The sequence below is a fragment of the Oncorhynchus gorbuscha genome, linkage group LG17 (assembly GCF_021184085.1).
Source record: "Oncorhynchus gorbuscha isolate QuinsamMale2020 ecotype Even-year linkage group LG17, OgorEven_v1.0, whole genome shotgun sequence".
Classification (NCBI taxonomy): Eukaryota; Metazoa; Chordata; class Actinopteri; order Salmoniformes; family Salmonidae; genus Oncorhynchus; species Oncorhynchus gorbuscha.
The window spans coordinates 25,790,231-25,804,386 of NC_060189.1; the positions used below are offsets into that span (position 1 = coordinate 25,790,231).

At 45.6% G+C, this 14,156-nt stretch overlaps 1 protein-coding gene across 5 annotated transcripts in view; it reads left to right on the forward strand.

Moving 5' to 3' along the window:
• LOC124001500 (kinesin-like protein KIF26A) overlaps positions 1-13,895 on the forward strand; it is a 139,412-nt gene extending 125,517 nt beyond the window's left edge. For 4 of the 5 annotated variants that reach the window (XM_046308320.1, XM_046308324.1, XM_046308322.1 and 1 more), the window contains 7 exons: positions 904-1,063; positions 1,584-1,746; positions 2,825-6,101; positions 7,037-7,230; positions 10,886-10,909; positions 11,310-11,460; positions 11,659-13,895. In XM_046308320.1, coding sequence (XP_046164276.1) covers positions 904-1,063; positions 1,584-1,746; positions 2,825-6,101; positions 7,037-7,230; positions 10,886-10,909; positions 11,310-11,460; positions 11,659-11,843 — 4,154 coding nt within the window. In that variant the 3' untranslated portion in view covers positions 11,844-13,895. The remainder of the gene's footprint in view (positions 1-903; positions 1,064-1,583; positions 1,747-2,824; positions 6,102-7,036; positions 7,231-10,885; positions 10,910-11,309; positions 11,461-11,658) is intronic. The other variant, XM_046308321.1, reaches the window with a different exon arrangement.
• Positions 13,896-14,156: the final 261 nt, after the last annotated feature.

Genomic DNA, 14,156 nt, shown 5'->3' on the forward strand with positions numbered 1-14,156 from the left:
CCACTAGGCCACCTGCCACCCCATACCAACACACAACACACACGCACACACACGCACACACACACACACACACACACACACACACACACACACACACACACACACACACACACACACACACACACACACACACACACACACACACACACACACACACACACACACACACACACACACACACACACACACACACACACACACACACACACACACACACACACACACACTTTCACACTCCTCATATGCTGTTTCTACTCTGTTCTTTATTTTACTCTTATTATTATCTACCCGGTTGCCTAGTCACTTTGCCCTGCCTTCATGTACATATCTACCTCAAATACCTCATACCCCTGCACATTGATCTGGTACTGGTACTCCCTGTATATAGCTTAATTCTTGTGTAAAGTCTCGTAAGCAAGCATTTCACAGGTAAGTCTACACTTGTAGAATATAAGTGACCTAAATTACAATGTGCTGACCCTCTGCTGAAAAACATTTTGAGAAATTCTGCTCCCCTTCTGTCTAAACTGAATCAATGTATACTTTTACTTTCATAGCAGAGCCCACCAAACTAGTCATCCTCTCCAATGACTATTTAGGTACCAAATACAGTGATTGTCCTCCTTTGATTTGTATGTATGTGACAATAAGATAATTTTATGTGTCTGGAACGTTATCACCTGTCTGTTAAACTGAGACAATCTCAGCCCAGTTTTGAATCACTTCAGACCGAGAGGCTTACTCATGAATAAATCAGACTGCCATGTCTGGTCTGGTCTGGACTGTGCCACTCCTGCCTGTAAGGTGCAGCAGCAGCATGTGGGAAACCCTCAGAGGGAGTGTCTGACTGTGTCTGTGCTGAGATATAACCTCACCTGGCTCTTCCTCCTGTGTCATCTACAGTGTCGGGTGGACGGAGCAGGCTGCACCTCATAGACTTGGGGAGCTGTGAGAAGGTCCTCAGTAAGAGCCGAGACGGAGGGGGAGGCCTGTGTCTGTCTCTCACTGCACTGGGAAACGTTATCATGGCTTTAGCCAATGGAGCCAAGCACGTACCTTACAGGTAGGGGAACTAGTACTGAACTTTCTATCTATACCTTGAATATGTAATATGCAAAGGAGTCGAGTCATGTAATGAAAATGTTTGAGACAAGTTTTTGCAAGTACATTTAACTTGACTATGAAGGCTGTGTTTATCTAGCGTGCTATATACTTAAAGAAATATCCCAGTCTTAGCTATGTGGTTTGCTGCACTATGGAATCAGAAATGAGGTGAAGAGCTAGAACGTTTCATTTGGGGAATGCAGTGCAGACAAAGTGTGAAATGGGGAAAGCGAGCTAAAACGGGAGGAAATATACTGTAAAAGGAGCGTTCAGCTTAGAACCCGAGATAACAGTCAAAGAACCAGTTGTTCCAAATGTGATATTTAAAAAATCTCTGGCAACCCAGACTAATATAAGGCGCAGAGAACCGTGGTTGAATGTAAACCGACACTGATACAAGGCACTGAAACATCCTGCCGTTTCCCGAGCAGCGATGATGATGATGATGATGATGATGATAGTGAACATATCATCTCTAGGGACAGCAAACTGACGATGCTGCTGAGAGAGTCGCTGGGGAACATTAACTGCAGAACTACAATGATCGCCCACATCTCGGACTCCCCTGCCAACTACACTGACTCCCTCACCACCATCCAGCTGGCCTCACGCATCCACCGCATGAGGAAGAAGAAGTCCAAGGTTTGTGTCTGGACTTGCAGAGCTTTCAGTATCATACATTGTTTACATTGATTAAGAGACATGGGTATCCTCCATTTGAATAGTAGCATATTTCGATGTTCAGGGAACTGTTTCGATGAGGGAAAGCCGTAGATTTTCACAGTTATAATAAGTATTTAGTGATCTCTAGAGTGTATTACAGTGACTTTATTGGCAGAAGTTGCACTGTTCACCATTTCATGTAGTAGCCTATTCGTAACTGAGATCTTGATAAAGCTATTCCCACTTTACTGTAAATTGGAGGCCATGGTATGAAATTAATCAGGGCCTCTCTTAATGCAAGGTTATTAATTCCATAATTCTGAGTTAGTTTTTCTTGCCTGCTCAACACATAATCATGTCATCAATAGGGCTGCCTAACAGGGTTGGGCTCAATTTCAATTTAAGGCAGTCAATTCAGGAAGTAAAACTGAAATTCCAATTCAATGATTGAAAAAAATCAGCATACATTTATACTGACTTCTCAAATAACTGAAAAGGTGAAGCTATTTATGTCAAAAGAAGAATGTGGGATTTTAAATTCAAATCACTTCCTGAATTGACTGCCATCAATTAGAATTGATCCCAACGCTAATGCCTAAGGATGTGTGTAATGCATGCCCTCGGATTCGGGAAATATATCCTCCAGATAATTAGGTGTAATGACAGCATGTATTTATTTTGCATCTGTCTTCGGTCTAATTATAATGCATTCTACGGACACTGATTCATATTATTGACATTAATTTCAGTGTGCCTATTGATGTTCACATGTAACCTTTAAATGTATTGACTGGCAATTTTAAAGTAATTTATATTTGCCTTACGATGTATTCCACCGTGAATTCATTATGCGATTGAATTAACTGTAAATCTACAGCAGGAAATGGGAAAATGGTGGAGAAAATTATATAGACTTTTCCAATAAGTCCTAAAGTAATAATGTTATGTCTTGAACATGTGAATTATGCAGAAAGTCTAAGTATGTAGCACATTCATGTGCTAAGCACATTTCCTATATACACTGTTTTGTAAGTCTCTGTATGTTTCTGTGTTGCAGTATGCATCCAGTTCCTCTGGAGGGGAGAGCTCCTGTGAGGAGGGGAGGATCCGTCGGCCACCTCACCTCAGACCCTTCCACCCCCGGACGGTGGCCCTGGACCCAGACCTGCCCTCCCTGCTCAGCGACCCAGACTACTCCTCCAGCAGCGAACAGTCCTGTGACACCGTCATCTATGTGGGGCCGGGGGGCGCCACCATCTCAGACCGGGAGCTAAGTGACAATGAGGGCCCCCCCACCTTTGTTCCCATCATCCCCTCCCTGAACAGGAAGCGATCTGGGAAGGAGGGTCCCCTGGACAGGGATCACTTCTTCAAGTGCAACACGTTTGCTGAGCTGCAGGAGCGCCTGGAGTGTATCGACGGCAGCGAGGCACCTACAGCGTTTGTTGGAGAGGGCAGGGGAAGTCAGGCCAGCCCCAAGGTGGACAGCAAAGCAAAGGAATGCCCTGGCTCTGTTTCCCCAAAGACTGTAACTAAAGCCTCCTCCTCCCAGGAGAACATATCACCTAAACTTGCTCCTAAATCTGTAGCCACTCCTCCATCCAGTAGTCCCCATATCAGCCCTTCTAAGTCTAAACTGGAACATTCCAGAGGGGCTTCACAGAGCATATGTAGAACAAGTGCTGATGGTGAGAAGGTAATGACATCAGAGAGCAGAGCAAGCCCAATCAAACAGGGTATGGCCATGGTGCCAGCCTCTGAGCCAGTAGTACGGGAGAAGGTTTACTTCAACAAGAAGCCCTTACCCAAGCCTGCTCCCCCTCCCCCACAGCAGAGAGACTCACGCAGGGGCAACGGAGAGGCAGAGGAGAGGTCCCCCACTAGAATGCCCCCCGTGGGAATGAGCCATCAGGTTGGAAAGCAGGGGGAGTCTGGGGACCCTTTCCTTGATAGGACCCAGACCAGGGGTACTGTAGAGGTGTGCCAGCTACGCTCCACCCTGAGAGAGAGGTGCCTGGACAGGGACATCCTCCGGGCTACGGTCACCCTGCAGCAACCTGTGGAGTTGAATGGAGAGGATGAGCTGGTGTTCACTGTGGTGGAGGAGCTTTCCATCGGCAGCATCTTAGACAGCGGGCGGCCCTCCAGCATCATCAGCTTCAACAGTGACTGCTCCCTGCAGGCCCTTGCCTCCGGCTCCCGGCCAGTCAGCATCATTAGCAGCATCAACGACGAGTTTGACGCCTACACATCTGCTGTGGGGGGTGCAGAGGTCAACATCGAGGTGCTCACCCCCTTACAGGATGACTCATTTGTGTGTGTGGGCAGCAGGGGCTCATCCATCAGCTCCTGGCTCAGCGAGGTCAGCGTCTGTACTCTGGAGAGTAAAAGGGGACACTCTGCAGACGTTTTCCTCCCACAGACGAAGCACATCGGCCCAGACGGCACCTTCTACCTGGATTCCCTGGGTATGTTCCACTGTGAATCATCCCGAAGGGATGCCAAGAACTCCCTGAACGACAGTGGCTTTAGCTTTTCTGATCTGGACAGTGACAGCACAGCATCTAGCAAACTGTCCCTGACAAAGTGCCCTATGTCTCCCGAGTCAACCAAAGGATCCCTCAGATTCCCATCCAAAACAGCTAAAGTTAACTCTCTCAGATCCTCCTCCCAAACCTCCCAGGGCCCTTACATAGTCCACTCCAGTCTTCCCAGGAAAGTGAAACCTACCTCATTAATAGCCTATAGTAGTAGCAGCAGTTGTGAACCACAGAGACAGGAAGTCAAGCAGGAGGACCCCTGGCAGCGCATCGTCAACCACTCTGAATCTCAGCTTCCAGACTCCAGCGCCACCAGCAAGCTCCCCAGAACCCCAGTAAGTGGCATTCCCTGCCGCAAAGCTGGTGTTGTCAACAGCAATGGTGTATCTCGCCCACCCAAGGTGCAGGGTTCAACCTCAGCCCAGAGGGTGGTGGACGGCTGTGAGAAGTCCACCAGTAAGAAAGCGGAGCCCCCCAGCAAGATGCCTCAGCTCAGACGAGGAGCCACCACTCTGGGCACTGTGCCTGTCATCCACGTCTCCCCAGAGACCAAGGCCACAACCCAGAACATCACCACTACAACCAACATTCTCAAATTCTCCTCTCTGGGGAAGAATGGAAAGGCAAATGGGCAGCAAGCGAGCATGCTCCCCAAACCTGGTGGTACCTCACCTCCTCCACCTCCAGTGCGCAAGTCCAGTCTGGATCAGAAGAACAGGCCTCTGCTGCCCCAAAGTGCCTTAAAGTCTGCGTCCGGTGAAGCAGGGAGGCCCAAACTTACCAGAGGGGCGGTGTCAGAGGATGAGCTAGAGATCCGCTGCAGAGTAAACTCCAACAGCCTCAAAACCTCCAGCCTCAGAGGTGACTACACCCCGGCCAAAGCCACATCCAGTCTGAGGGCCAGAGGAGATGCTAGTCGGCAGCATTACAGCAGTCAGATGTCTCTGGAAAGGAGTGACAGCATGTCCATGGTGGGCTCCAAGCCCACTCTCAGTCGAGAAAACAGTGGAGCCACCCTGGGCTGCAGCAAGTCCAGCAGATCCATTCCCAGATTCGGTGTACCAAACTCAACCAGCTCTCCCATTGCTACATCCCCAACTTCCCCCTGTTGTGCTACAGATGCTCTAGGTAAACCTGGGCAGGTCAAAGGTAGTGTTAACCCCAGAGCGTTAGGAGCGGTCAATGGAAGTAAGGACCGTTCGTTGTCAGCGAGCAACTCTAAGGGCCTGAGCTCCTCCACAAAGTCCCTGGCAGCTCCAGCAACCAGGAACCCCAATGCCAACCTTCCCCCGACTGGCAAGACCTCCGCCCCACGAGCCACGGCAGCCGTCAGCAGCAGGCCTGGCCGGGGGACCATCATGGGCACCAAGCATGCTATGCGGGCAGCCAACAGCCGGGTCAGTGAGCTGGCGTCAGGCAGCACATCAGGCAAACACCTGAGGGGCTCAGGGGACTCTGACAGTGGTAATGACAGTGGGGTGAACCTGAGTGATGACAAGTCCCCCGTGGCCATGCTGCCCTCCCCCTACAGTAAGATCACTGCCCCCAGGAGGCCGCAGCGCTACAGCAGTGGCCATGGCAGTGACAATAGCAGTGTTCTGAGTGGAGAGCTGCCCCCAGCTATGGGCCGCACAGCCCTCTTCTACCACAGCGGGGGCAGCAGTGGTTATGAGAGCATGATCCGGGACAGCGAGGCCACAGGTAGCGCCTCCTCTGCACACGACTCAATGAGTGAGAGTGGAATGTCCTCCTCAGGCCGCCCCCGGACATCCAAATCCCCCAAGAAACGCAATGGTAATAGCTCTGAATCTGTATACATCATTATGCATGATCTATCTGATAATATCCTGAACAACAACATACTGTAGGTTTAGTCTGGGAATTAATTGAGGCATTAACATTTTTTGAAAGTTCCATAAAATCCTAAGCATTACTCAGGTCCTTTTACAAGTTGTCTTGTTTAAGCTCCGTCTTTGTTGGTATTTACAAGCAACTGTGTGATGTCAAACAGTCCACTTGTTAAATAATGGAGAAGGTTGTTCATGGAGGTCATAAGCCCTAACTGTTTACAGCATGTCTATAAATAACCCTGATTGCTGTGCAGATCAGCTTAGACAATCTCTTGTTAAGGGTTGTTAAGGGTCAAGGTTCACTGCTGTTGACTTTAACTAGATGTGTCGTGCTGAAAGCAGACTGAGTGGTGTTCCCATCTGAAATAAGAAATACATTTATACAGATCTACTGAATGAAGCAGTATGCCAGAGAAGTACAGCACAGAATATCCAAACAACATCAAGGACAAACTGTCACTTTCCCCAAACCCCCCAGGAAATCTTGTACCTCATCAATCTAACATTTTAAAATGTGATTCTTATAGTTGGTTTTGTCACCGTTCTGATTCAGCAGAAATTAGATGACTTTGAAATCATTTGAACAGCAGCAGAAAATTCCACTTGTTACAGCTCTCTTAGATTTATGCAATAAATCTTTTAAATTCATATTGTTTGGTAGGGATTTAAAATAGACAGTGGTGAAAGCCTTATACATATGCAATCAACAGCACACTCAGGAGGCCTGTGTAAAGCCTGCTATCTCTTTACATCTCAGTCTCAGCTTCATACATATTTACTAATAGATGGAGCTGTACAGCTCGGCCCTGGCAGATATTACCATTGTATATTTCCAGCAGTAATTGAGGTGCCTGTCTGTCTGTGTCTGTGTTTCTCCAGGGCTACAGCGGAGGCGGCTCATCCCGGCCCCCCTGCCAGACACCTCGTCACTGGGGAAGAAGGCTGGCACAGCTGGCCAGTGGGTGGACCTCCCGCCCATGTCAGGACCACTGAAGGAACCCTTCGAGATCAAGGTGTACGAGATCGACGATGTGGAACGGCTCCAGAGGCGACGACAGGAGGACTTGATTGAGGTGAGTGAAGGGTCATGCTTACTGTCTGTAATACAAGCTCCCCATACTGCTACTCCACTTATTTTAGTCATTAGGTTTAAGTTCATCACTACATGCAGTACATGCTGCTTAGCAATGTCAAGCTCAGCAGTAGTCTGCATGTGTCACATTGATCTCAGCAATATTCTGAATGTGCTACGTTGAAGTCAGGCATGCAGACCCAGCGCCAGGATAAAGTGACTAAGGGGGGCAGTGGAAATCGGTGAGGGGGCACAATTATTTGGGGTTCTTGCATTTTAATTATATTAAAGTCTGCTTATGTCACACAATACCATAATAAACATAAAAGTTCCAATACAGAGACCATAGAGTGCTTTTGACCAAGAAGTGACAAATTGTTGCACTCTATCAGCACCATGGACAGCACCCTACATGCTAAAGCGAGGCTTTTGAGAACCTATGCTGGTGTCTAAGGAAGTCATTTTGCCATTTCATACCCTAGGTTTTTGCTGAAATGACACCACTGGCTATACCACCAAGATTTAGATTTTTTTTAAACCAGCTAGATTGTTCTTACCTTTTCAGAAGGGTTTGCAGCTGATTCACTGTGGAACTTCCTGAGTAATTGATCACTCCATTCTCCCCGAAATCTTCATGTATGATCCCCCTCAAATGCCAGTTGGATTAGTTGAGCTTTCCTCAGGTGTAGCATGCTTCTCTTGTGCTGACTGAACACGTTTATGCTCAGTGGAAATGAACTCTCGCATGTAGCAGTGGACGCCCCGAAGGGCAATCCATGTGTCAGTCCTGTAAGCACGGTCGGCATAGCGGAGAGAGGCCCAGAGAATCGTTGCAGGATATCAAGTGGGGTCCATATCGTCCTCATTGGAGCCAGAGCGGGCAATTTCAGTCTGCAAAAACTGGCGAGCGACACCAACATCACAACTGGCGAGCGATAGGACATCATGTTACACAATACACGTACTGTATGTTTTGTTTGATAATGTGCATATTTATATCCAAAAATCTCAGTTTACATTGGAATGTGCAGTAATGTGTTGATTCCAAAACATCCGGTGATTTTGCAGAAATACTCAAAATAAACATTGATAAAAGATACAAGTGTTATTCACAGAATTAAAGATAGACTTCTCCTTAATGCAACCGCTGTGTCAGATTTTTTTTTTTAATTACGGAAAAAGCATAATCTGAGAACGGCGCTCAGAACCCAAAACAGCCAGAGGAATATCCGCCATTTTGGAATCAACAAAGTTAGAAACAACACCATAAATATTCACTTACCTTCGATGATCTTCATCAGAAGGCACTCCAAGGAATCCCAGTTCGACAATAAATGACTGATTTGTTCCATAAAGTTCCATCATTTATGTCCAAATAGCCACTTGTTGTTAGCGTGTTTAGCCCAGTAATCCATCTTCATGAGACGCGAGCATTTCGTCCAGACAAAAACTCGAAGTTCCATTACAGTCCTTTAGAAACATGTCAAATGATGTATGGAATCAATCTTTAGGATGTTTTTAACATAAAACAATAATGTTCCAACCGGAGAATTCCTTTGTCCTCAGAAAAGCACTGGAACGTGAAGTAACTCTGTCGGGAGCGAGCGTCAGGAGACCAAGGCTCTCTGCCAGACCACTGACTCAGAGGTCTCATGAGCCCCTCCTTTATAGTAGAATCCTCAAACCAGTTTCTAAAGACGGTTGACATCTAGCGGAAGACCTAGGAAGTGCAATCTCTTCCATATCTCAATGTGTATTCGATAGGCCAAGCTTTGAAAAACTACAAACCTCAGATGTCCCACTTCCTAGTTGGATTTTTCTCAGCTTTTCACCTGCCATATGAGTTCTGTTATACTCACAGACATCATTCAAACAGTTTTAGAAACTTCAGAGTGTTTTCTATCCAATACTAATACTAATATGTATATATTAGCATCTGGAACAGAGTAGGAGGCAGTTCACTCTGGGCACGCTATTCATCCAAAAGTGAAAATGCTGCCACCTATCACAAAAAGGTTAACTAGGCAAGTCAGTTAAGAACAAATTCTTATTTACAATGATGGCCTACACCGGCCAAACCCAGACGACACTGTGCCAATTGTGGACCGCTCTATGGGGCTCCCAATCACGGCCGGATGTGATACAGCAGGGTTTTACTTAAATATAGCAGTGGCTTCAACTTTTTCAATCTAGAAAGTCATGGCTTTCTGGGTCAAGGGCACACAAGGCCTCCACCAATTGGCTGTTGCATTCTCTGAATCGTTCTGACATTTCACCACTGACAGATTCCAAGAAAATTATTTTACACTTTGGCTTTGTGTGGGTACATTGGCGAAGGCAATTTCTGATATCCATCGTGGCAGTGAGCTAGCTAAATAGGCTAAGGTTAATAACACTAATGTTTTTAACAGCTATCTAAGAAGCTAACTAAACTCTGTCATGGTAGGGCATGAGGCAGAGTTGAGTGAGGCAGCTTCAACAGTAAACTTGACCACGCCCGTATAAATCAAAATCAAATATTACAGGTAGAGGCGTATTACGTTATTCGCTTAGCCTACCACAGATGAAAAGTGTTTTCCCCGCTTTTTATGGAAACCCAAAGGAGTCATACCTAACTGCCCGAGTGGCTTTCCATAGCCCCCCTGAATACACTGCGGCACACTCTGTCCACTGTGCTGACACAGCGCAGTGGAGATACAGATTTTGCATCAAGCTGTCACTCAATAATTTTTTATATTTTCACATCGGGACATACAACTAAAACTGAGGGGGCACAAGTTTTAACTGAGAGTGTTAAACCTCCCTTTGCCCCCTGGTGGAGTCGGGCCCATAGGCATGACCTCGTGGGAAGGTCTTAGCTCACTCTTTCTCAGGTTCTTATTAAAGAACAAGGTGAAAATATGCATCTGAGATGTTTGATCTTTATTCTGGCCAATGGTGAATCCCAAAGTTTGATGTGTCTGTGTGACCAGGAATGTGAAGAGATCAGGAGGCAATTACTGTCTGCCGTTAATTGCTTTATATATGACTGATCGCTGGGGCTCACTGCTGGTGCTGATTGACAGAGGGGGATGGAGTGGTGGTGGTGGAAAGAGCAGTCCAGGAATGTGTGATGAATGTGCATCCCCCCTCTACATCCCCACACCCAATCAGCCATCACCATGGCCCATCCCTGGCTGCCTGATGGCTCTTTATGGCTGGCTCCACTTCCCACGGGTCATTAACTGCTCCCACAAGTTAGAGGCAGCCAGACAGGAATTTCTTAAGAGATTTTAAATCAGCTGGATGGTGGTTTGATTTAGTTTCAATTAGGAAAAGATGATCTTCAATTTGTCTTTCCCAACCATCACTGGCTGAATGGCTGGTAATGAAGTGCTTTGCCTCGCACATCCCCCACTGTTCCCGGGCCAGTTTTGGAATACCATGCAATGTGTGCATCATGGCTGGTTTCCGTGCTTGTATTCTCAGATGTCTATTTGTGTGCACATGGCTTTTTCTGTCTACATACAGTATACAGGGTTTAGGATTCTGTATATTCATGCATGTTTGTGTGTTGTATTTGTTTGAGTTCTAACTGTGAGATCATTACTCTCTCTAGAGTACAAGCATATTTTTTACAATATGTATTTTATTTTCTTCTCTTTCCTCATCTTTAGCAGCCATTCCAGGATGTTGAGAAGGTATGTTGATTTTGCTGGATGGCTGAGGCTTGATTATACTTTAATGGGAGTTGGGGAATAGTTTGGAGTAAGGGTTAAGAGGGGAAGAACAGGAAAATTGGATTGTTCGAGTTGCATGCACATATCTGAAATTAGGTTTGTTCTATTGTGACAGGAAATGGTAATACACACGACTGTGTCTGCATATCCTGCAATTCTTCAGCAGCAACAACAATGCTAGTGAATTACTATTATTATTCTTTATTTCAAACAGTTCGTCACTCACTTCTCTCTCTCTCTCTCTCTCTCTCTCTCTCTCTCTCTCTCTCTCTCTCTCTCTCTCTCTCTCTCTCTCTCTCTCTCTCTCTCTCTCTCTCTCTCTCTCTCTGTCTCTGTCTCTGTCTCTGTCTCTGTCTCTCAGGGCCTGCTGTACTTCAACAGTAAGCTGAAGGTTCTGGAGCGGCGGCAGCAGCAGATTAGGGAGCTGAAGGTCAAACATGAGGCACTTAAGGAAGAGCTAGAGGACACCAAGACCCTGCTGATGATGGACCCTTGCAAGTGGATAGGAGAGTGTGAGTGTCTGCTACATTATTCTACTAGGATTGGGGCATATGGAGATGTACACCTTTTTTACTATTCATATTCCCTACAAAAATAGAAAGTTATCTTATTATCCTATTGAAAGTTAACTTGATTCTGTCTTCCAGTTTTCAGTTGATTGTGTGTGACCAGGACTTTACTCGTTTGCTCTCGTGTCTCTTCTCTTCCAGTTGAGGTGGACCAGGATTTGGACAAGGAGTCCCAGGAGTACCTGCAGGCCCTGGGTCAGGTCACAGAGGAGCTGGAGTTCTGTGTCAACCTATGCAAGTCACGTGTCATGATGGTGACCTGCTTCGACATCAGTGTGGCATCACCGCCCAACACTCAAGAGGGACTGCGAGAAGTGGAAGTCTGACAATGAGCAAAAGAAGAGATGGAGAATCAAGGAAGTGAGAAAGGAAGAATGATGAAATGTAGCAGCCAGTTCATAGTTATTGCTGGAATGAAGTGACAAGAAAAACAAAAAAAGACAAAAGATGAGACAAACGGGTTGGGTGTCTTTGCATGGAGACAGGAGATCTGAACCGACTTATCTGCAGTGCCTCGTTCTGGACATGTTCATGTTGGAATGGGAGTTAAGTGTGTGCACAGACACAACCGTTTCTGTTTTCCAGCATGATGGGAGAGAGGCCATCATTTACCCAAGAGTCATTCAACGAGACCCGGAAGTGCCTTTTTCACTCGACTTATTTTGAGTCATTATTTTTTGTATGGTGCTAGTATCATAACCAGCATACCTAAGCAAACCCTGAACATATTCCTTTTAAGAAATAATTATTTTATATTGCATTGTATAGTGTATTTATATGATTATGCTGTGTGTAAAATATAATTTCTAGGTAAAAAAGAAGACAAAAAAGAAGAGCAATAAGCTAATGTTATTGCGTTCCCAAACTTGGCCTTTTCTCATGTTTCAAACCAACCTCAGTCAGCATTTTGCCCATCTTCATGCAGCCTCTTGCGCCTTATGTTATCTTTCTGGTTCAGTAGTCTACCTTTTAAAACAGGTATGTGTTATCTTGTCAAGGACTCAATTTACTGTTATCACTCAGCCACTGCCAGCTGAAAGCTAGCAGGGTTGAGTAAATGTTTCTTCCCTCCAGTTGCCTTGATCACAAGGGGCCCCAGTGGAGGTGCTGAGATGGGTGATGGTGGAGGTGTAGAAGAAGGGGAGAGGAAAGTATGTGGTATGTGGGGCGGAGATGTGTTTGCCCTTGTTTATTTCATTGGAGATGTGGCAACGGCAGAACACATCAATCAGAGGGGTCTACATACAGGACCTGCTCCCAACAGGCTGTGTGTACGCCATGATTCATGGGTGTGACAGTTGGCTCTCCCCAGTGCTCTGTGCTAGGGGTGTCCAGAGTCAACCTGACAGACCTCTGTCACCCTCCCTGTACCCCCAGAGCGATGGGGAAGCATGCTGAGTATTATTCCCAAGGCACAGAGGTGCTCGTCAGTGCGTCTATTTTATCCCTAGATGGGCCTCTACTGGGTTCTACTGACACAAACAAAAGGGCATAGATGAGATGCCACAAGCAAGGGTCATTCTATGGCTATTTTGTGGTGTGCTCTTTTAAGTGGTGCCAAGCCTTGGTTCTATGCATTCCAACATTCTCACTTACACTATAAGATTAACCTCCACAAAGCACTAAGATCAACAGCACAGACAGTTTGCAATGACTCAGAACCCTCTCGAGTTATGCTTCAAAGCTACACATATTACACAGATAGCACTTCTCTCCAACCTTCTACTTTCTTTACTAATTTAACCGGATGTCTCAATCAAAGACTAGGATAGGCTCCAAGAGGACAGCGTCCTAAATAAAGGCCATGAGAAACCACAGTTTCCCTTGTTTACATGCAGTGAAGAAATTGCCGCCATCAGATTTAGACGTTTTTTGGCAAATACAATCAATCAACTAGCTGTATGTAGCTGCCAGAATGTTTGTGTTTTAACACTTCTCTGAAAATGGTGTGGACAAAGAAGATTAACTGGTTTTGGTTATCTAGAGTAAGAAACTGGATTTGGTTGTATTTTGATGTGTTTGATTTATGTAACTAAAATATTCATTTGTTTTCTTTCCTCTTACAAAGATATACCCTCAGGCCCTTTCTGAAGATGCTGCATGAGATTTTTTTATTAATTTGTAAGAATGATTTCTATTCCATTTTTACCATTTAGATTTTTATAATATCTTTGGCTCTCGATCATGCTCGGTTAGTTTCATGACTATTAGCAAACTAAAACATTTTTTTCAAGAAAGTTGATGTATGTCATATTTCATATCAAAACCCATATTTTCTAATGTCTTTGGTTTTGTAAAGGATTTTCTGACCCTGTGTAAAAATGTATGATATGGCAGCTCGTGTTGAGTTTTCTCTGTGAATAAAGTCTTTCTTCCTATAGCTGACTTGGAATGATTTTTCTTTCGTTGGTTCTTTTGAAAGAAACCATTATGTTTGGCCTACATAATTCAAAACCACATGACCTATTGGTCATTGGTATCCTAGCCTCTGCTAAACAACTGGATGTTCCGGTTTTCAGGGGAAAAGAGAGCCTGTGACGCAATTTCTACTTTAGGACTTTAACAAGGCGACACCACAGATTTTCTAAACCCAGAGGCGCAACATCGCAAGACCAAGCAAACCAGGCTGGCGTTTGGAG